At 45.3% G+C, this 24,070-nt stretch overlaps 1 protein-coding gene across 2 annotated transcripts; it reads right to left on the bottom strand.

The window, feature by feature from the left end:
* Positions 1 to 178: 178 nt before the first annotated feature.
* On the bottom strand, positions 179 to 24,070 carry tut4 (terminal uridylyl transferase 4). 2 transcript variants are annotated; one of them, XM_061242184.1, is made up of 30 exons: positions 23,925 to 24,070; positions 21,691 to 22,252; positions 19,835 to 19,986; positions 19,073 to 19,189; positions 17,477 to 17,654; positions 16,973 to 17,061; positions 16,493 to 16,544; positions 15,815 to 15,884; positions 15,525 to 15,651; positions 15,165 to 15,284; positions 14,186 to 14,395; positions 12,951 to 13,128; positions 12,015 to 12,544; positions 11,026 to 11,176; positions 10,785 to 10,871; positions 10,485 to 10,588; positions 9,671 to 9,728; positions 9,475 to 9,578; positions 9,081 to 9,170; positions 8,426 to 8,539; positions 7,501 to 7,578; positions 6,198 to 6,375; positions 5,575 to 5,622; positions 5,093 to 5,175; positions 4,464 to 4,579; positions 3,530 to 3,684; positions 3,090 to 3,196; positions 2,276 to 2,810; positions 1,172 to 1,342; positions 179 to 705 (listed from the first exon to the last, which is right to left on the bottom strand). In XM_061242184.1, the coding sequence occupies exons 2-30, from the start codon at positions 22,172 to 22,174 to the stop codon at positions 620 to 622; spliced, it is 4,572 nt and encodes a 1,523-aa protein (XP_061098168.1). In that variant the 5' UTR covers positions 22,175 to 22,252; positions 23,925 to 24,070; the 3' UTR covers positions 179 to 619. The 2 variants fall into 2 exon arrangements, with proteins under 2 accessions (XP_061098168.1, XP_061098169.1); XM_061242185.1 differs by lacking the exon at positions 179 to 705 and having other exon boundaries at positions 1,178 to 1,342; positions 2,631 to 2,810.

Here is a 24,070-nt window from a genome sequence, read left to right as displayed (position 1 = left end):
AGTTAAGTTTCTGTATTATGAAATGTTCAGTTCTTTATCAAAATAGAATTTCTTCCATGTGCAAAAACACACAAACTGCATGAAATCTGGCACCCAAAATTATTTGAATCGCTGGCTGAATGTGTTCAGAAGTTTGGCATGAATGACATACTCCCATCATAAAACATATGACAAATCATTGTTCGTTTGCTTTTTTCTTTATTTTTTTTCTTTTTACATTTTTTTCTTTTTTTTCTTCTTTTAGGGACTTTTCCAACACTACATAATTATGTGATTAGGGTTGTATGTTTTTTTAAACATACCTCTACTCAAAGCCTTTGTCCTTCAGCAAGCAAAGTATAAGTACAGCTAATCAAAATAAAGGAATACATATTTTATCCTTCCTTTACAAATAAAAAAACACTTTTTGGACCCCTTCAAAAATGGGGGCATTAAAATATTTGACATTTGTATCACAAATCAATGTGATGACACAAAAAGTAAAAACTGTACAAAAATTATACATTTGTTTTAAAAACTTGTGTCTGTATGACCAAATGATGTGAAGTTAAAATATATTTCCTTTTTGTTTGGATGAGACCTTGAACACGTGGAAAATAAAATAAAAAGTATGGGGGTTTCACTTCTTCTGTTGGATGTAGTTGAGATTGACGTGCCGTCCGTGGGGGAGGAGGGGGAAATGCTGATTATTGTGCACCATGGACCCTAGATGAGAGAATAAGAGCCATATTAATTACCTGAAGCCATTAACCATTCTCAGCACCAAACAGCACCAATGTTAGCCATCGCTGGTTACTGTAAGACTGCTAATTTTATTAGCAGTTGCTAGGTAACCATTTCAGCTTGCTCGCAAACCAGCTACCCATTAGTTTCAAATCGTACAGGATACATAGGATAGCAAAGCATAAAACAGTCAAGTCCAAACCAATAGCTGTTACTATGTTATTATATCCAAAAAACACAACAAACCACAGAACAGATAATACCAAAATGTCCCTGTACAGAAATGTTTTCATAGAGGAGTCAAAGTACACTATATATTATATAGCTACTACATGTACTATACAGCTCCCATATAAACAAACACACAGGGGCAGTAACAGTGCAAATGGTGTGCGCTACAGACTCAGCAGAGCTGAATCGCAGAGAAGCCCTGCAGTAAGGCCCTGACCTGGCGAGATGAAAGCCTTGTTCTGCTGGAAGGGCCCATTGCCCGGCTGCAGGAGGCCTTGGGGCATTCTGTAGGACCAGGAGGGGGACAAGGAGAATGGAGCGGGGTTGCCCTGCTCCCAGGACATGGGGCCTTGGGTCAATTTTGCAAACTGTCCTTGGTAGCCCTGGTCTGGGAGGAAGAGGAGAAATCACTTTCAGTTTTTTTACCGGTGCAAGGGGCTTTCACAGACGTTGACTTGGCAAAGTACAACCGCACCACTGCGAACCCTGTAATCCACCATTTTCTTTTCTCCACCGGTGTAAGGCTGTGACTGTGATGTTACCCAGTGCATGGTGATTGAGAACAGCGGTCACCTTGTAGCCCCTGCTTTAAAGTGGCACTTACCTGAACACGGACTACAGACCCAAACGCAGGGACAGAAGACTACACACAACCACTGAGACATGACATCGCTTTAGATTTCTACAAGATCACAACAGAGCAAAACAGACAGGACACATTAATAACAGTCCGCCAGAGATAAGGGGGGTTTAGACTGGCGTTTCCCAGTATTCGTCTACCGATTCACCAAAGTCTTTAACTTGATGAGTAAAATAATTCTGTCATGTAAGTGTTTGCAATATAGCACAATAAGCACAATGTGAACATGGAACGTTCCTTAACGGCATGCATTGCTATTCTTAAAATACTGGGATAGCAACAAAAACACAGAGATCCCCCGGCAACCACTGCTGGGGTGTGTGAAATAGTCACTGGCTTAGAGGCGAGTGCAGTGTGGTATACAAGCTTCAGCTCTGCTGTTCCTAGAGGGTGGCCAATATAAAGTGTATGCAGTCGAGAGAAACAATTGCCAGTCGAGAACTGGGATGAAAAAGAAAGTGAACTGCAAATATTTCAACCAAGAAAGTTGAACAGAGACGCCTGGAGTAAGTTGATGAGCGAACACAGACACAGACACATGGATATAGACAGACACAGACAGATGGACGGATATAGACACAGGCACAGGCATAGGCACAGACGGATACAAACACAGGCACAGACAGACAGATGGACGGATACAGGCACAGACAGACACAGACAGTGCTCCCCAGTGTGTACCTGTCTTCCCCGGAGTGCCGTTCCCCACCAGTGCCCCCGGTGCGAGGTGGTTGTGCCAGTGCCCGTCTCTCCCGGCCGGCTGGGCGAAAATGATGCTGGGATCATTGAGGCTCATGGGGTTGGGGTTGCCGGGGGAGCCGGCGCCGTTGCCGTTGACCGGGCCGGAGCCCATGGGGAAGCCCAGGCCCGGTGGGGAGGGGTGGGGGCCCGAGGCCCCGCTGGTCTGGATGACGGGGCCGTGGATCGGCCAGGAGGTGGAGGTGAGGGGGGCAGGGTGGTGCATGCTCAGGGCTGGCAGCCCTGGGTGGAACTGGCCCGGGTGCGAGTGGGGGAAGTTGAAGAGCGGCAGTTGGACCTGGGGGTGCGGGTGCGGGGCCTGGGCAGGTGCTGGGGCCTGAGCCTGAGCCTGGGGCGGGGCCTTGTGGGGCCCCGGGGCCTTGACCTGGGTCGTCTGGGGAGAGCTGGAGGGCTGGGCCACGCCCTGGCTGAAGGGCGTGGCTTGTGGGGAGTAGGGCGGAGTCTGCCGTATCTCTGACTGCAAATGAAGAGGACAAGATGTGTTCATTTCATCTCTCAGACCCGGGCTGTCCAACCCTTTTCCGACTGTCCGATAGGCCTTTTTTTTTTTACTCTAGCAAAGTCTATTTAGAGTATATCACTAGAGATCTCGTAGAGCTGTTAATTAGTTGTGTGCCAGATTAGGGTTGAAATGAAAACCTACAGGATGGGTGATATCCAGAAACAGGGTTAGGCTGCCACACTCAGCTAAAAAAAAAAGAAAGTAAAATCTTGACAGAGCAGAGTTGCCACTCACACACTCGGAGGACTGCCTGATCCTTCCAGGACGGTCCTGTACCCCCACACCTGTCTGGGGGACTGGAATGGACTGAGAGCTCACCATAGTGCGCACCATCTGAGGGACTACAATCACACAGAGCACCAATCACAGAAAGCACTGATCACATAACTGCCAATTACAAAGCACCAATTTACGTGAATCTCCAATCAGAGCCAAGTAGTGGGTGCAGCCTGTAACACCCAAAGGCTAAGGTAGATGACTGGGACCCGGAAAGGTTGGCAGTTCAAGCCCCGTTGTAGCCACAATATGATCCTCACAGCTGTTGGGACCTTGAGCAAAACCCTGCATTGCTCCAGGAGGGACTGTCCGCTGTTTTGTCTAATCAACTGTAAGCCTCGTTGGATAAAAGCTTCAGCTAAACAACAGATTATTATGTGGTGTGGTGGGGTGTGTACCTGGGCCTGCAGTGCTCTTCTGGCGGAGTTGGCGGTACTCTGGGCAGTCGCGGCGGACGTGGCCCGGGTCCCCGCACTGGAAACAGCGGCGCTCCCGCGGTTCCCTCTCCTCCTCCTTTACATCCTCCTCTTTCTCGTTCTCCTTCTTCTTAATCCTGGAGTACATACAGTTCCAGTCTCAAATTTGGACACACCACAGCCTTTTCCGATTAAGGTTTCATTTCCTCTGTTTGTCATCAATCAGAAGAAAAAATTCAAATAAAAAAGCAGAAAAGGGCAAGGTACTAACTTTCGACTGGTACTGCATACACAGATGTCACATCACACTGACTGTTTGATGTGATACACACTTCACAAGCAGGGGGGACTCAGGATCAACACTCCCCCCAGAAGCTTGTAAACTCCAGTGGTTACCGTAGGTACTGCAATTTATTAAGCCTCTGGTGCCAAAAAGCTCCATTCCCCCATTGAAGTCCATTCAAAACTAGGAATTTAGCCTGGCAAAGTTATACTATTTTGGACAGTACTTACATTTGTAACAACTTATCTGCGCTACTCAAGAGTATTCTCTAAGAGCATATGCGGACTTATCTGTAATACTGAGATTGTTTTACTATTGACTCTATGACTGTATTTACAGAGTTCACATTGTAAAATTCACAATTACTCTCCATTTCTCGTCTGAGTCGCACAGAAGATGATTAATCATCCCTTCCCGTTTAGGTGCACAGTGCGCCACAAAATCCCCGCAGTCAAACATGGAAGCATCCGCGAACTGGCTTAATGCGCCATTGAGCAGCTCCCAAAGGAACCCATGGGATTGGTAAGCTGAAGCCGCCTCCAGTTCTTATCCGTCTCAGTGTTCAGGAGGTTGAAATCTGTGAGGATGAATGACTGGATTAAAAATGGCCGTGCTGGAGGCGCTGGGGCTCACCTGCGTCTCTTGGGGCAGTCCTTCATGTAGTGCCCGATCTTCCCGCAGATCCGGCAGCACCTGTCATTGGGAGCCAGCTCACCATCCGTAAGAACCTTGGAGTCGAAGAAGTAGTCCTATCCCCACCGAAACACACAAACAAAAACAACCCCGCAGTCACTTCTGGTTTATTGACACTAGTAAAAAAAAAAAAAAATCCTTATTCATTACACAACCACAGAGCAGGAACCTGGGACTGTGAATCATGAGCTTGTGAAATAAACCCATTATGATAATTACCCAGGCACAGCTCAGAGGGTCTTTATAGAACAGGTCCAATACTATGATATTACAGTCATACAGTAGTGAACAGTAGCATTTTACTGATTTGGTCCAACGGTCCTATGGTAATACCGTAGAGAGCACCAATATTTTACGGATTTTGTGCATGGATCCTTTTACCCTATGGCATTACAGTAGTAAGCAGTAACACTTCACTAATGTGGTACAAGGGTCCTATGGTATTACAGTAGTAAGCAGTAGCATTTTACTCATTTGACCCAAAGGGCTGAAGGGTTCATGTCAGTGTTCTTGATTCCAGCTCTCGGGGTGACGCATCTAAACTCTTTCGAAGCAGGCTGAAGACATACCGCCTCCAGTCCAGGCTGAGGGTAGAAAGGTGTTCCAAACAGCTTTCTCCCGTTGATGAATGCCTTCATGATGAAATTCGTCACTGCGGGAAAATAATGGGACACAATGTTCGCCAAGAACAGGGAGAGTTGTGGCAAACACCTTCTCAGATGTGCTAAACTGAACCTCAGAGGATTCAGACATCAGGAAAGGACGAAGTACAAAAACATAGCTGTCGTAGTCAAATGGTGAAGTTCACTGGTGTGAAAAGCACAGAGGTTACTTGTGCTGGTGGGCACAATAACAGCCACTGTGTGCTGGATCACACGTAGAGGGAGAGGGTAGAGTCCTGGAAAACTGTTTGACAGCATGAGACAATTTGCTGGGATTGTAGGTGAGTGATTGAACTCAAAAGAAACTTCTTGACTGCTGCTGAAAACTGAAAAATAAAATTATTTTTAAGACAATCAACTGCAGGCATTACAATTCCACTTCGACTTACTTTTTCGGGAAACTCCAGCTCCCAGATTGTGGTTCAAGTCAAAGGGATCTGAGGGAAAAAGAAAAAAAAACACAAGGATTCTCAGTAAATAGCTCTTTGCCTGACTAACAGTGTTCTGCTGTGAACACCATCAGCTGCAAGCAAATTAGGAATCATTATAACCTCTTTATAAATACTATACATTGTGCAGGTGATGGTGCAAGTCACAATAAACTCCTAATAGGCACTACAAGTAGTGCAGGTGATAAGTCCTATAAAGTTTTAGTAACCAGTATCAGGATATCATGTGATAAGTAACACTACTAGTAAAAAATAGTCAGTAATGCAGCAGATGTTGTAAACCCTTAGTAAACACTGTCAGTACTGCAAGTGATTACAATAGTCATCCTAATTAAGTTCATTATGATAAGAGTACATATTCAATGTGAACTCTCAGTAAATGCTGTCATAGCGCAGACAATACATGTGTAGTAAACAATGTCAGTATTACAGATAAGTCAGCATATGCTCTTAGAGAGAAAACTCTCAGTAGCGCAGATAAGTCGTTACAAACCGGGAGACGATCATTTGCGCAGGTTAGAGACAGGCAGTAAACTCAGTGTGTGAGGCAGCCTGAGCCCTACCCTCGATGGCAATGCACTTGGAGGTCCACTGCTTCTCGAAGGTGGTGAGGCGCTTCCGCTGGCGGATGCTAATGACGTGCTCCTTGAAGTCAAACTCCTCGGTGTAGAAGCGCAGCAGGCCCAGCCACAGCTCGCCCACCGACTCGCAGTTCCTCCCGAGCTCGGGAAGACGCCTCTTCTAGTGGGGGTGCACAACAGAGCACGCACTGAACAAGCACGGTAACCAGGGCCCTGTTTCATACACGTCGCTAACTTGGTTAGCCGGATTAGATTGTCGACGTTTTGGGATAAAGGACGTTCGGTTTCATGAAGGGATTCACAATTTAGACAGGCTTGTTACTGGGACAACAGTGACTTAAGTACAAACTTGCACAGCACCAGGTTTAAGGTTAAGTTAGGAGGATAAGATGTACGTAGTTTATATAATCCCTACGGTGGAATCACACAGCGGAAAATGAGTTCACATTTTGTGAGGTTCTTGTTGATGAACGAGCCGACAAATTTCTGATTTTATTCATAAGACAACTTTGATTTACTTTTCTCGATAATGCCATCACACTGAAACATTTAATTACAATATTTTAATCTTCCCAGTACAGAAAATGATATCATTTTTCATAATTTAAGGTTTCATTATCAGAAAGCAAGCAGCCTAAATAATTTCAAAGTCTTATTAGGAATTTGCCGGCAAATACCTGCCAGTTCCTCTCCCATTTGTACCAGTCAGGCTATGTTTGATTTGCAAGAAAAATCTTTTGAACCCATATCAACCCATATCATCTCCAACCAGACAAAACATCAATAGTAAACTGAACAGTGAACTTACGCTGAACCTTTTTGACAGTCAAAATATTTACAGTTCAGATAAACTACTTTTAGCTGACATTTAAATAAATAGAGGTTACTTAATGTTAATAAAAAGGGAAGTACGTGAAACTGACTGAGACAGGAGCTACTGATAGTTTTGAACCCGTCCTCAACTAAATGTAAACAACCCCCCCATTAGAACATTAAGCAAGCTGTGCTTTATGGTACAGAGAGTGTCCAATTTAACATCATACCAGCTGTATATTTGGTAGGAAGTGATCAATTTAACATCATGCCAGCTGTATATTTGGTAGGGAGTGACCAATTTAACATCATGCCAGCTGTATATTTGGTAGGGAGTGACCAATTTAACATCATGCCTTCTGTACATTTTGCTCTGATTTGACAGACTATCTGTGTCGAGCTCTGAATAAGGCCAGAAAAAAACATCATATTCAGAGAGCAGCCAGGGCAATTAACCCTGTTAAATACTTACCAGTTCCTCAATATCATCAAAGAAGAAGGCGTTCCAGCCGTCAACCATCTTCTGAGGAACAGTCTTCCCATCAAATATCTGAAGTTAATAAATGGATGAATAAAAGGCATGATAAATTAAGAGGCAGCCTTCCAATTTCATCACAGAAAACACACACATACATGATGAGTGGTCTCCAGAATTATTGCCACCCTTGATAAATACACAAAAAAAGCTGCAAAAAAGTGCTGTAAACTAAACAAACCCTGGGAAAATGACAGCCATGAGTCTTTTCCTATAATTTGTGATATGGTTACAGAACACATTTTGAAGGACTTGGACCATTCCTCCATGCAGAACTTTTCAGAATCATTGATATCCTAGGGATACCCCTCTCTTCAGTTCAGACCACAGGTTTTTTATGGGATTTAAGTCTGGAGACTGAGATGGCCATTGCGGAACATGGTAGTTGTTTTTACTCAATCATTTCTGTGTATGCTTGCGGTCATTGATTTTTTGCTAAGATTTGTTGAATTCATTGTGCCATTGATCCTAAATAGTGCCCCTGGACCACTGGCAGAAAAACATGCCCAAAACATCAATGACCCACTGCCATTTTTGACAGTGGGTATGAGGTATTTGTACAATTGTCCATACCATAGGATGACAGGTTGGAGCCGACGAAGGGTGCTTCATAACAACTTAAAAATGACTGGCAAATCAGTATTGTATCTTTTGTGCACTATGTATTCCCTGAACCCACATCTTTTTCACAGCCTAGATTGTGCAACAGCATATGTACGTTCAAACAAATTCAATGGCTCAAAATAGGGGGGGAAGTGTTCATAATCAGATTGGCCACCAGATGCCGCTATTTTATGGGAGACTGTGTTGGAGAGCATAAAATGTTTGACCAGTGGTCGGTGATCCGTCGGTGGGGCCGTACCTCCTGCAGTACGGGGATGACCGGGGGGCGTCTCTGCTGCAGGAAGTATAGCACCATCAGGATGTAGGCGTAGGAGGACAGGCTTCCCCGCGATGCGTCCCCGATATCACAGCGCTGTTCACATGGGAAACAACGCTGCCTCATTATATCACTGTTGTTATGACATCACTGCCATCTCTACGGCCTCATTATATCACTGTTGCTATGACATCACTGCCATATCTACGGCCTCATTATATCAATGTCGTTATGACATCACTGCCATCTCTACGGCCTCATTATATCACCGTCGCTATGACATCACTGCCATCTCTACGGCCTCATTATATCAATGTCGTTATGACATCACTGCCATCTCTACGGCCTCATTATATCACCGTCGCTATGACATCACTGCCATCTCTACGGCCTCATTATATCACCGGCATCATGACATCATTGCATTTCTGTAAGCTCATTATGTTACTGGCATCTAAAACCCCATTATATCACTGCCGTCTCTAGAGCCTAATCCCATACATTTGAAACAAGCACATTCGACAGCAGATCATATTATGTGGCAGATGGAAATGAGGCAGAAACCAAGCTCCTGTGCAGGTGGTGCAAAGCACACTATGGTATTTAATTACACGGAAGAGAGGAGTTCAGACTCTACCTTAGCAAAGACTTTCATTGTGTAGCCCAGGTATTGCACACGAGGATCAATAGCTGCATATGTAGCCAGCATTCTGGTGTTGTGCTGTGCCTGTTTGGGGAGGAGAAAATATCAGCTCATGCATTTGGCCCAAAGAAATCCACCTCAAAACACTGGGAGTATTCTGCATAAGTCACCAAAAGGTAATGCTTTATTAATTGTGTTTACACACACACACACACACACACACAATATACAGTATATGACTAAATTGATTTTTATTTATGGATAAAAAAAATAAAACAATCCAAGATAACATGATCAAGAGTAAACTTGGTTTCCAACATGGTCCCTGTTGTAATGTGTGTGTGTGTGTGTGTGTGTATATACATACACCAAGAAATATAGAACCTACCAGAGTGTTGTACAAGCTTATATCTCCTTCCAGTCCACTTTGTTTGTGTTCAAATTTGACGATAGGCACTTTAGCTGTTGTGATAGGCAAGATATTCCTTAAACCTGTACAAAGGGCAGGGACATTTCAAAATCAAAATCATACTAAATCACACTGACAAGAAACAAATCAAACAAATGATGTTGTGATGTCATACCAGTATGCTTCTTCAGAACCTTAGCCAGGCCTTCGATAATCTCCTTACAATTCAGTTTCTGAAATAAAGCAAAATAATTGCATCACAGATTTTCTAGACCAATCAGCTGGTCAGTTCCTGTACACCTTCTGTGCGGTCCATTTCCTACCTAGGTTCCGGATGGTAACTAGAGTTCCCAGGTTCAGATTACAGATAATGAATATTCATGCTTATGCATACCCAAAGAGAGAAAACATCAACACCACAGTACTGTCCTAGGTCATGCCTCCAGATGAATATTCATAAGATGCATGAAATTGTAGATTTAAATTATTTCCATGACAGGAGCTGGTTAGTCTGATCAGTTTCAGGAGTTTCAAGAGGAGGAAAGGTCCAAAGCATGGGTGGCAGTGGTGTCTTCATAGCCATTCTAGTCAGTGCAGGTGATGGTTGTTCTGATAGCAGCCATTTTGAAATAAGAACTGAGGCTTTGGTGGCTGTAAAGTGTCTTGCGTACGAACCATGTAAAGTACCCTAGAGTTCAGCTCCAGGCACCACATTAGCCGGCTACGACCAAGGGTGCAGTGGTGGGACGCAATTGGGCTTGGCAGCCAGGTTAGAAAGCACAGGGCGGTGGTACCCTTGGGTTACCACTGCAGTAACTCCTCTCAACAGCTTGCACTCAAGAATGGGAAATACAGCCTTCCTCTGAATGGTGCCAACTCTCTGCTGTGGGACTAACGTAGTAATAAAACAAGCTGCTATGATATGCTGTGAGTGTAGCGTTCTCGGTGCCAGCGGAATGGGGTGAAAGGGCAAGCTTTGCCTACTGCACCTCTGCCGTGTCATGACCTTCCAGGGTCATGCAGATGTCCAGATCGCTGTCACGGAAACCGAAGCCATTCTTCGAGGAGCCAAAGAGACAGAGCCTCGCCTTCTCTGTGGAACAGAGATGAAACTTTGTGGTTTTGGTCATTGTTCTGACGGAGGGTCGAGTGGCACAATATACCTCAGTTTGAATACAGGGGGAAAAACTAAAAACTAAAAAGCATAACTTGCAGAGAGAATGGAGGATGCCTAACCCAAACTGGGACTTTGGCAAATTTCCAAATTCCATGAATCCAAAAACATGTACCATTGTACTCTTTTCTGATGAACCTTTCCAAACTGGCTAAAATCTGCTCTCTCTTCTGCTGCTCCACTGGTAGAGGGCACAACTCATCTAGAGAAAACACAAAGCGGGTACGTGGCATTAGGGCACAGGGTATTCAAAACAACCAACAAACACAGAGAGATTCACTACACGGCCCTTGGCACGACTTAAAGGTGTGAAGTCCAGCCGTCCTGAAGCAGTGTCAGAAAATGGCCCCACTCACTGTAGCACAGGCGGCAGAGTCCGTCCAGGATCTGGCGGAAGTGTTCGGACATGGGTGGCAGTGGCTTCAGCTCGATCTTTTTGAAGTCTTCGGGACACTCGTCCTTCAGGTGACCGTCCCGTTTGCAGATACTGCACACCACCGTGGGGGGCTGGGGACAGGGTCACACCGTATGACACTAGCCCAAAACCCTCACTCACTGTATACTACTCTATGGGACCAGCAGCCTTTGTAGGTACATGATATAATAACATTTTACATTCTCCAATAAATCCAATAGACACAGAGAGAGAGACAGTGCTTGTGCTAACCCCCAGGACATTTCAAGATCTGAATTACATGCCAATTCACTCGTGTCCTGATAAAAGTAATAATCTTTGAATATGTAAGCTCACTATAACTCCATAAATGCATGTAGTTCAGAACACATTTTCCACAGATGCTTACATGCCTCACAATAACAATAATTTTGCCTAGACTTTGCCTTTCATAATTTCATTTTGACAGATTGAACATGAATTGGAACTTTAAATCAGTATAAGTGAAAGCATTTATGAAATATGAACATCTGTTTTAACATTATGGCGAATACAACTCTTTCGACTTTTCATTTAAATGAAGCAGTTTCTCTTTGAATCTCGCAATGTTACCAACAGCTGCGTAAATAAAATGATCAATAAACAATCAATGTCAGACACAGGAAGACTATTGGCTCAAAGAAACAAGACCAATTACTTTGTTGTGGTTCAAGTCTGGGTCATCACCCACCATAATCTTGTGTTTATAGAACACATTTTGTTTCTTTTTCCTTTGTTAAAAACAGAATCCTGCGTTAATATGACCACTGAGAGCTCGCTTTTATCCTTAGATGCCAGAGCAACGGTATGGGTGTGTGTGCAATTTTCAAATTTACATTTCTAACCTAGTCTGACAAGATATGGTAAATGGTGTATATGAATACTGAATGAAGCGACGTGTGAGTGAGTCACCTTTCCACCGGTGAAGATCATTCTGTCGAAGATGTAGTGCAGAGCCTCAGGCGGTACATCCACCACTTCCCGCCTGACTGCCCGCTCTTCCTCCTCCTCTTCCTCACTTCCCAGCAGCCCGTTCTCCACAGCCGTGCCCTGAGGGGCAGGCAAAATGGAAGGGGAGGAGCCGCGGGAGGGGCGGTCCGTCGCTGGTGACCTGGGACTCCCCTGGGTGGGGCTCTCTTCATCCTCGTTCAAGTCCCCATCGTCATCGCCATCGTCCTCTTCCTCGCTCCCCTCCTCTTCCTCAGTCTCCTGAACGCCCGGGTCGGTGTCCTCCTGATCCTGTGCCCCTCCTTCAGCCTTTCCCTCCGCCTTAGCTGCGGCCCTTGTGGCCTTCTTGCCTCTCTGTCGCCCCCTAGCAGGCCCGTCCTTGCTCTGCGGGCAGGCAAAGTACTTGTAGGCAGTGCGGAAACGCTCCTGGATGTACTCGAACACCATCTGGCTGTTCAAACTGCGCGCCACGTTCCTCTTCAGGGCAAATGGGTCTGCGAACGAGGGAGAGAGAGGACAGAAAGTGAAGGAAAGAAGGAGGACAAACAAAAGAGAGGGAGAGTCATTTCACCTCGGTCATGCAGACTGAAGTAGTGTTGTGCCGAAGTTTGGACACCTTTCGGCCAACATCAGATTATAGAAAAGAATAGAATGACGTGCACATTAAATATGTATTATACCTTTCTACTGCACCTCTCAAGTTCATGCAATGATACATAAAACAGCCCTTTGAAAGGTTGTCTGGTTATTTGGCTACTCCTGACAGGTAGGCTCAGAGAAATGCAGCCTCTGACTAATTATTAACCAGGTAGATTGGTCAGGCAGGTGGAGTGGAAGGAATCCTCTCCCACCCGAATGGTCAGGCGGGTGCAGCGGAAGCTGCTGATTGGCGGGACTCACCCTCGATGGCCAGCCTGCGGCGGGGCCAGCTCTTGGCCTCGCGGGAGAGCAGCTGGCGCAGGCGGATGCTGATGATGTGCTCCTCCAGGCAGAACTCCAGCGTGTAGAAGCGCAGCAGCTCCAGCCACAGCTGCCCCAGGGACACTCCCTGCCCCGCCCCGGGCATCGTCAGCCGCGTCTGTCCCACAGGGGGGGTGTGAGAGACAGCAGAGACGCAGCACCTCCCTCTCACTGACAAAACCCTCGCTTCCCTCTCTCTTTAACGGAAATGCTTTTAATCTGCTAAATTAGCCTGCATCTCAACCTCCATCTCAACAGCTCTCCTAACTAGGACATCCTAGATGGCCGCCGTTGCATCACCCAGATGGGTGCAACACATTAGTGGTGGTTGAGGAAATTTCCCCCTCATCACTGTAAAGTGCTTTGAGGCGCCGGCTGGTGAGAAAAGTGCTATATAAATGCTAGGAATTAATCCAATGGTGACAAATTCATGCAACCTGGTAATGTTCAACCTACCATGACTTATCCAAGAACAAGAGATTAAGAAAACATGTAGCCTGGGGAAGATGGCGGAAGATGCCGACATCCACATTCCCGTGTGGAGTAAACGTGTGCAAAAACACAGTGTACATCCATGTTCTCATGGTGGCTTACCACAGGTCAGGCTTGGTGGAGACTCTCTGGGGAGGCAGCTGCACCCGGCACTCACTCCCCTGCCCGACCAGCCCAGCCCAGCCCTGCCGAACCCTTCCTTGCCCTACCCTGCCCTGCCCAACCTTGCCCTGGCCCTGCCCAACCCCACCCAGCCTTGCCCAGCCCAAGCCAAGCCAGCCAAGCCACCAGGGCGTGCCAGACCAGCCTCAACCCAGACCAGCCTCACCCCAGACCAGCCTCACCCCACCCCGAGCCAGGCCAAGCCCTGTCCTTGTCCTGCCCAGCCCACCCCAGGCGAGTGCTCACCATTCCCTCTGTAGCCTTCCCGGTCCTGGCCTCCCCTCCCCAGGCGAGTGCTCACCATTCCCTCTGTAGCCTTCCCGGTCCTGGCCTCCCCTCCCCAGGCGAGTGCTCACCATTCCCTCTGTAGCCTTCCCGGTCCTGGCCTCCCCTCCCCAGGCGAGTGCTCACCATTCCCTCTGTAGCCTTCCCGGTCCTGGCCTCCCCACCCCAGGCGAGTGCTCACCATTCCCTCTGTAGCCTTCCCGGTCCTGGCCTCCCCACCCCAGGCGAGTGCTCACCATTCCCTCTGTAGCCTTCCCGGTCCTGGCCTCCCCCTCCCCAGGCTCGTTCTTCCGGCCCACAGGCTTCTTCGGCTCAGCCTTGGCCTTGCCGTCGGTCCTGCCCTCCCCGCTCGGAGGCGGCTTGTGCTCCCAGCCCACGAACGCGCCGTCCAGCCCCACCCCTGTCAGGTGGTACTCATCCACCCGCTTCACCTCGAAGCCCTCCATCTGAGAGGGAAAAGCCACACACCTGGTAAATCACCCACGGAACACACACGAGTAATGCAGGGAGGAGGGCGAAGAGGGTATTTTCAAGGCATACTACAAATTTTTTAGCCTGTGTTTACAATCAAAGATGTCTCCTCCTCCATCCTCAACCCCATTCACCGCCATTTCTAGATTTCAACTCCGTTTTACAGTTTTTATCTTTTTATCACCGTCTTTTGATAGCCGTCGCCACCTAGAAAAAGCAAAGACTGTTTTTTTGCGCGAGCCTCGTCAGCTTGTAATTTCACCATCTCTGTACTTTTGCTTCTTCACTCCCGCCATTACTGACTACAAACGCTGCCCTGCTGAAATCGAATCCCTCCCAACACCAACCTGTGCACGTACACAATAGAGTATCACACCCAGGAAATAAGTACAAATTTGGCAAAGGCACACAGACAGATATTGCCAGTGTGTCATAGATATCCCGTAGCTTGGTTATTTTACAATATTGCAAATCCTGTATAGTATGACTTCAATCTCTCCAGTATAGGCTTTCACATTTCCCACCCACGATACACAGAGAAGATAAAACTGTGTATCAGTGAAAACATATGAATGGCCTTTACTGAAAATACAATGAGCAAAACAGTCTATTCCTGTCCCACTGGGAGAATCCTCTTTCTGGGTCAGGTCAACCAGGTAGATTGTGAGAATCTCCCTCTCTCTCCCCCTCTCCTAGAAACCAGATACACTGTGAGAATCCCATTTCTCTCTCTTTGACACCTACCCAGTATCCCAGGTAGACTGGGAGAATGGGCTCTTTCCGCTGCTGCAGGAAGAACACCACCATCAGGGCGAAGGAGTAGGAGGGGATTCCACCCTCCGCCTGGCAGTCAATGTGACACAGCTGGAATGAGAAAGAAAAAACATGCGGATCAGTCAGTGGGACATAGTTAGAATGACAAAGAAAGATGTGGGGGTCAGTCGTGACAGCTGGGATGACAAAGAAAGATCAGTCAGTGACAGAGCTGAACACACAAATACAGTATGTGGGTCCATTCAGGAGACATTCAGACCTCTCAATTCAATAGACAGAAACAATATGAGGACAGGGGAAGAGGTAGAAAAATGAGGAGGACTGGCATACCTTTGCCCAGTAGCGGAAGGCCAAGACCAGGGGAATAAGCCTGGGCTCCATCTTGCCCAGTGCTGCCAGGAGATCCGTCGTCAGACAGGCGACATCATTGCCTGCACTCACTTTACACACCAGACCACTGCAGGGAGAAAAATCGAGAACGATCGAGCGGTATTCACACAGGCTAGCCTTCTTGAATAAATGTTAATCAGTGAGTCTTAACAAAGATCATACAATCACAAAACAGAAATTGCTAGTTGAGTTACTGGCTTTGCACTATATTTTCTCCTGTAAGCACTGACCTGTTGGCATCCCTACAGAACACAACTGGAACTTTGGCGTGGAAATCAGACTCCACTTCTGTGAATTGAGCTGGAAAAAAAAATCGTAAGCATATACCATCAGAGACAAGCTTGTGGCTATAATGGGCACTGGAAACAGTGTGAGCTTCCAGCTTGGATCCAATTATAGCGCTTCAGTAATATATGAGCCCAATACGTTCAGTGACATATGAACCAAACAGCTCATGGATTCCATTTTTCCGTAACTGTATATGCAAATCCAAAAACGGGGATTTTGTCACAGGCACACCAACCATTTGCTGAACTGTGATATTGTAATCAGCAAAGTTACTGCAGTAACTGCAGTACAGTACTGCCACAATGTGCTTGCATCATGTTTTTGTCCTGGATACTAGTTTAATAATCTTGTAGAATTAGAATTGCTGCCAAAAGGCCAAATTGCTGGCACTTGTGTATACCAATACGTATGCCGTATATCCAGTGGTTCTCAAGGCAGTGTGAAAATTTGAATACTGCCCAACCCTAAAAGAGATTGCTCTACGTTTCCAGTTTTTAGTTTTAAAATGATACATTACATTACATGGCATTTAGCAGACGCTCTTATCCAGAGCGACGTACAACAAAGTGCAAATCAAGGTATACACATGATTTTCTCACAGGAACAGAAAGTCAACTCACAGCTACGTTTCAAGATTTCCAGTACTTGTATCAAAACATCAGGTTGAGTCATCTGTAACAGAAAATGCATTATCAAACAAAGCAAACAAAACATCCACATTTTCATTATTTTTAAGTAATTGCAGAATTATGAATTACGTTGCAACAGGTACCCCCAAAAGTCTGTCCTTAGACCACAGAACTCATATAATGAGCATCAAAATCTCTCCAATAGCATGCAATATCCTCCCAATCTAGATGTTTTTGTTTTTACAAATCGTTGACGTGCACATTTGTTCTTAAGAACGCTCTTTTTACGAGCTGAGGATGCGGCGCGGCAGTAGCATTTAAGGATTTGGGCCAAGGTGGTTGAAAATTCACATCTTCAAACCTTTAATCTCAGCCTGAACGTGACATGAATGGTGGGTTGATGCAGTAATCACGATGCACCTGAAGACTGTAGGAAGGGATGCAGCGGTGTTAGAATCCCGCCTCACTTACGTTGCAAGGGTAAGCCACGTCGATGTTGACGTCGCTGGTTTTGAAGGCGAACTTGGTGAAGCAGGAACCGTACAGCCGCAGAGAACAGGCTGAAAGGCAGAAGGCCCACAGTCAAACGAGGCACAGTGGACATCAAGAAACCCCTATAGGCTACCTATATACAGCTGGATTTCAGAACAGCTTAGATTAAGCCATCTGAAAAACTGCCACTGCTTAATGGCAATTCAATTAATTAAATTCAACAGTGGCATATGTATAACAACCATTTTCTATGGAAGCCAACAGCTAGCACCTGTAGAAAAGACTCTTCTCTAAATTCAACAGAGGCACCTCCATCAACCATTCTCTATGGAAGGCAACAGCCAGTACCCGCAGAAATTATCCATCTCTTTTCAAAGCTGAATTTTCTAAAGTCACCTGTATGGCCCTTATCTAACTTCAACAGTGGCACCTGGCTAACAACTGCTCTCTACTGGAGGTACCAGCTACAGGCCCCTGCAATACCAGAGAGCTGCTGCTGGATGATCTTCTCCATCCTGCTGACGATGTCCTGTCGCAGGAGGTAGTCGTCCTCGGAGATGCCCTGCTGGTGGACGGCCGCCATTACCGCCGTGTCCACGGCCTGCAGCTGGGCTGGCGAGGGAGAGGGCAGTGCGCGCAGGTCGTTCTCCTCCTGCTTCTCCTGCGGCACGACAGGAAGCTCGCGTTTCACCGACAGAGACACGCGCGCACACACCCGAATACTCCGGGAGGAACAAACATTGGCAAATATCAAACGCATCAAAAAAAAGTGACTAAAGTGTCATGTACAGGGAAGGAAAGGGAAGAAAGTGCATGCGAGTGTGTGCATGTGTGTGTGTGTGCGTATGTGTAAATATATTAATAAAACTGTAACACTACATGCTATATTTTCCACAAGGGGCATTGAGAGCTTGTATGATCTACACTGGTCCTGCGGAATAATCATTTCACCCTTTGAGCCAGCTTTCTTCACCTGGGATTTTATTATGGATAATTGATGACTAACAAAGTAAAAGGCTGTAATGTTTCTAATTCTAATGCGCTATGGAGATGGACATGAGGTAATTATCACATTTTCATTATTTCATTCCAAGCTTTAGCTTTTTATGCCTCCAGAAATAATTATGGAAACATGTGAAGTTTTCTTCACTGCTATCCCTTCGCCAACTGTTGGTCAAAAATGTCAGCTATTTTCACTAGTATCCGGTGGATAGCATCAGTGATGGTGAACAATGATCTTCTCTATTCCAGAAAGCATTTTCCCTCATTTGCGTGACTCAATGACTTTGACTTGCCCTATCTCCATTACGGTAAGTGGTTGAGAAACAGTTCCTATATCAGTCTATAGGTCTTCATCAGCTCTATCAACATAATTCACCCTGAAAAGAAAGTCAACAGAGTTGAGTGATTACAATCTTACAATTTGATTTAGCAAAACAAACCTGTAGGATTAAAGGTCCCATATTGTGGAAAATGACATTTCCCTTGCAAAGTAGATTATAAAAGAGTTGAAGGTGCTATAAAAACACTAAAAGTCTCAAAACATGCAATCCCAATAAAGCCACACAATCCATAAAAAGAAAATGTGTATGTAAACAAGCTGTTTGGAATTCCATGAAGCAGTGACATCACAATGATGCGCTTGTGATGTCACTACATTCGCTTCAGCATGGCCCATCTTGTAGCCAGAACAAATCCAAACGCTCGGCACAGACGGTGTTCGGTTAGTCAGAGCTAACCAGCCAATCACAGCAATTAAAAACAGTCACTATAACTGCTTGTTCTTGGTTAAAAAAAGCCATGAGGTGCTGGAGAAGGACATTTAGAACTGGATTAACACTACACAAATGGATATCAGGAAGTAAATGAAATAAAACATTGGAAAATGTTACAGTTTTACATTTTCACCAAAGTTCAACGCTGGTTTTGGAGCTGGTGAAGACCTATACAGAAAGACCATTTCCCTACGACCGACAGTAATGGAGATATACTTTTAGATATACTGCCTCTGCTAGTCCACCCATAAACTTAGCTCTAAACAACCATATCACAGATGGCAGGCTGGGGACGGAGTCTCACCATGATGTTCTTCTTGTGCCTCTTCTCTTTGATGTGTTTGTGAGCGCCCTGGATGTTCTCCATGTGCACCGAGCACAGAGTGCATAGGTACTGGAAATTGGGGTACTCTGGAGAGCGCTGTTAAATAGATCATACAAAATGTATACTGCCATTTTGCTCTTCATCCGCAGCTCATAAGGGCTTACAAAATGGGTGAGACAGAAAAAACAAATGTATGATTAAAACCCCACACTGACAAAAAATAGTTTATGGTGATACGTGGGTATGAGTCTACGGCAGGGATCATCGAATCTGGCCCTCAAAACTAAATCCTGGTTTTCTTTTCTCCCAAATAATTTACTGAACAATGGACTCATTCCAATTCCTTTTTTTCTCCTATTTTTTTCTCCTCCTTTTCTAGTCCCTAGCTCCTGCCATCGGGAGAGGCTAGGAAAAGATGAAAGAAAAAGAAGTAAAGACGCGAATCGAGAACGCAAATTAGGCAAATGGAATGCCTTTGGCTCCTTCAAATGTTCGAAGCCATGTCAGTTACAGACGTGGCAGATGCGTGGCAGATGGGGAGAGGTGGAAGCACAGATTGATCATTTATACGTCACAGGGAAAAATATTATAGTTATTATTAGTTATCGGGAAAAATACTTCTGCAAAAGAAGGGCTTGCGTTTCCTCACAACAAAGGAAACTTCTTAACTTATACTTCTAGATCCCAGCAGTTGTTGGTCCTCAGGGGCCGAGATTTAATGCACCCTGTCCTGCGCGGTACCTTAAGGAGCCGGTGGATGTAGTCCCTGACGAGCCGCTCTTCCGCCTGCTTCAGGCCCAGCTGCTGTTCGGAGGTGAGAGCCTGCTCGTCCAGAGCCTCCTCTAGCCCCACCCCAGCCATGGACTCCAGCACGGGCCCTCCTACGCCCTCACCTGTTTAAATGCACACAAGTGCCCTTAGCCCTTTTTTAACATTAGCCCAAATTAATGTGAGAGCACTGCTACTCATCCTAATTTGCTTATTATCTGAACCAAGCAGGTAAAATAATGAATGAAATCTGGTGGTGTAGCGCATGGTAGGCCCGTAGGATGTGGAGTTGAGTAGCGCTGTTCCTTCCGTGGTTCAAGCTCAGTTTTACCATTTCTTCAGGTGCCACACTTGGGTTTGACAGATGGCCAAACTGAAAACTACCTGCACCTATGCCTCAAGTGCACCTGACTGTGCCTTTATTTTGGAGAACATAAATCCCAATCCCAAGCCTTTACTCTCTCACTACCAGACTGGTGGTCCTCACTCCTGGTCCTGGAGAGCCGCAGGGAGTGGTGGTTTTTGTTTTCACCCTAATAACAGCAACCAACTCAGACCGAAGTTACCAGTTTTATAAGAAAATCGGCTGTTATGTTCTTCTAAACATATTGTAACATAACTTAGTTCTTAAACATAGTTCTTCTGCAGACTTTAGCTGTCTTGCTTGCTTCTGGCTTTCCAGGTAATCTCAGACAGCGTTGATCAAATTATCTGAAAAGTGGTCTATTACTTAATAGGGATGGGCAAAGTGGGCTGTTTCTGGATTTCAAACCAACTTCTGCTCTTATTTAATTAGCCAAATCATTTACACGAACTGCCATTTACAGCCACATTCCGTGATCTAAACGGCAGCTGATAAATGTTCTTGTCTCGTAGGATTTTATTGTGGTCTAATTTACGAGTGAATCGGTCACGGTGCATATGGCTAATAAGCCGATTGAGCCAGGGTAACTGGTGGCAGCAAAATCCTGCACACCGGCCCTCCAGGACTCTCTTAACCTAATATGTTCCTTTATTTCACAAAATACAAACCTTTTTCTAACAAAATGAATGCTTGGAAATCACAAATTTGCTATTTTCTACTGACATAGCCGACATGCAGAAAACAAAAAATAAAACATCAAATGTATAGACCAAAATAAAGAATAAACTAACATAAATATATTTACCACTTGACCAAGACAAGTGCCAGTACAGGGGAAGTCTTCCTTCGTTAACAGGATAAAAAGATTTGAACAGAAGAAGTCTGAAGACTTCTGGCTGGAATAGACAGCACTTCTAATAATTTGACACTGGCGGGACATACTTTAAAGCTCTGATCTGTGTATATACATACTAATACTAATACTAATATACATACATACAGCAACCAGAATGTCCATTCTTATATTCCCTCCATCCGCACTACTTCCTGCCCATAACAGGAGGAAGTACTGCTGTATCATGGCTTATGATTATTCATAGAGGCATCCCCAAGGACAGAATATCCGTTTCCCTACATATTGTGGTTTACCTCACCCCTTCATGAATATTGATGAGGCATCAAAATGCAATGTCTTAGCTTTAAGGGCAGAGAGAGAACTTTAAATGTTTAAAGAGCTGGGCATCTGGTTCGTCTCAGGATGATGTTTAATCAATTTAAGGAAAGAAAACAACTTTTTTGCTATTCTTTTCAATCCATGGGTATATCATCAAACCAATGCACAACCATACCAACCAACATGTAGGAGTAAGAAAAACAGCAAGCATTTCAGTGAATGAGGAAAGACTTTCCAGGACTGAAAGTGCCAGACTGGTATCCCTTGCCTGTGCTTATGTGCTTAACCTACCAGAGGACTCCTTTGGGTCTGAGGGGGCCTTTGCACTCTGGCTGTCGACCGTGCTGTTGTGAGGCCGGTCCGTGCGGGTTTTCTCCATCCCAATCCTGAGGGGGGGAGCCGCTTTGGCCCCCACAGTGTCGGACCTTTCGAGGGGTTCAGGGGCCTCCGCCTGTGGCTGGTGGGGCCTGGGGGGCCTGGGCTTGGGGCGCTCCCCGGGGCTGGTCCTCCCGGTCAGCCTGCGAGGCTTAGCACGTGGTGGGTCGTGGGCCCCTGGCGCCCTGCCCGCCCCATGCCCGCCCTGCTTGCTGGCGTCTCGCGGCTCGTCGTGTGCTGGGGCTTTGCCCTGGCCGCCGCTCCTGTTGACGGTCTTGGCGCAGTCCTGGCCCTTCTGGAGGGAGGCCTCTTTTATGGGTTTGGAGGATGGAGTTTTCCCCCCTCTGGCTTCCCCACGAGAGGGTCTGACTGCTCTCTTGGGGCTCAAGCTGTCATCCATAGCTCCCTCTGCTCAGTGATTATCTATTCCTCTATGTTTCTGTGTCACCAGGAATGAGCAACACAGCCCACTGAGTACCTAGAGAAACAAGCACTCCTTACACACTCCAGTATTCCTTACTACAACCAGGAAATTGGCTAGCTATAGCATTGGTATTGTGCATGTATGCGTTGTGTTCTAGCAAGAACAGCTGCCACTCACCTACCTTAATTAGACAAAGTGATTTGTTTCTCCTTGCAGGGGTGTCTGATCTTTTATATTACTTATATTGCTCCTTGTGTATTTTAAGGAACTGTAACTAAAGGAACAGTGAATAAAGGTGGTTTTAAATTCAATTTGACAAAGTTATTTGAATACAAGTGCGGTTTGGATAGTTTGCTAAACAACATTGTTATTGTGGTAAATGTTAAACGTTTAGTTAGTTTTACCATGGCGCATCTCACTGCATTGCAACGGACACAAACATGGGGAAATTAAGGCAAGTAAATTGGCTATAATATAATACTTATTTTGCGTGAATTTCTTCTTAGAACAAAAATGTATGACCACATAAAAAATATGTGTGCTTAAAGTTAATGTGACGAACAATCCGCCCAATATTTGGTGATTGAACAGTAGAACATGCTTAGAGCTTTCTTTTCATTTTTGTTTGTGGGCGAACAATCTTCAAACGCTTTTGAACGCTACATGAATTACGAGACCAATTCGCCTGTCAACTCTGCAAAAACAGATGAATGAACACTACTCGAGCTAGAAATTTACCAGCTCTCTGTCCACAAAGGTCAAAGTTCACAAGACTGATTGAAAGCGTAAAGGGACGAGTTTACATTTGAGTGGACAATCACACTGCAATGGAAACTGGATAGCTGCTTAACGTTAGCAGGCAATATATGTTTTTAATCGTCAGTGAAGTAATTTATCAGCATATGTTAAGTCGTATTTCCTGAAACAGTAGATTGACAAATGCATCTTTAGCTACTCTTGCTCTAAAGCCAAATAGTTTGTGAGCGTGTATAAGAGCTTAGTTAGCTAATAGTAGCTGACGTTTGCTAGACTAGCTGGCTAATGTTAACTAAGTTGCTACAGCTATCGAAAATGAAACCAATACGCCACTTCAGCTTGTACGCCTGCTTTTAATATGCTTTTTAATAGCTAAGTCAGTAACCACAGATGGTTAGCATTAGCTACGTAGCTATTACTAACAAATAGCGGACAGACAGGCGACGTTCTAGGTCTGTCCCAAATGTAAATAGCAAGCTAGCTACCTAGTTAGCTAGCTAGTAAACGTTAGCTAGATGGCTCAGACTGCCTAACTAGGTACCAAGCCCTTTAATTTAGATACATTTGATGAAAGGGGTGTTCTAGCGTTAACTAACATTAGTTAGCTCGCCATTATATACAATTTAGCCCGACAACTGCAACATAGCCAAACTAATTCCTAGTTATTGTTTTGTAGCTGTAGTTAACTTACACCAATAGCCAAATGTTTCTATATATTGCCTAGGTGGCCATTCTAAAAAGCTACCGATCATGCATCTATAATCACGAAACTGATCACAACTACTTAGCCAGCCTGATTCAACTAGAGCTAGCGTACGAAGTTACTTAAACAGCTAGCTAACCTTAGCTAACGTCGCTAACTATCTGCATAGCCCACGCACACAACCACTCTTGATTCGTTTGTGAAATTATCTGGAATTACCAACAGACAGAAACGCATTTGAAGCCCCGAAACGAGAATGCGCTTTACCCTTTTTGCAGATTCCTCTTAATCCAACAGACATTAAACAGTTTCCATCTTCGTGTTGTGTTTTGGTATCATATATCCAAGGCCCTGATAAAAACAGCAGCAACATTCGCCATGTTAGGCTGCACACCGCACAGCATTGTGGGCAA

The sequence above is a fragment of the Conger conger genome, chromosome 5 (genome assembly GCF_963514075.1).
Source record: "Conger conger chromosome 5, fConCon1.1, whole genome shotgun sequence".
Lineage (NCBI taxonomy): Eukaryota > Metazoa > Chordata > Actinopteri > Anguilliformes > Congridae > Conger > Conger conger.
The sequence above is the reverse complement of the archived record's forward strand: the minus strand, read 5'-3'. Positions and strand labels throughout refer to the sequence as shown.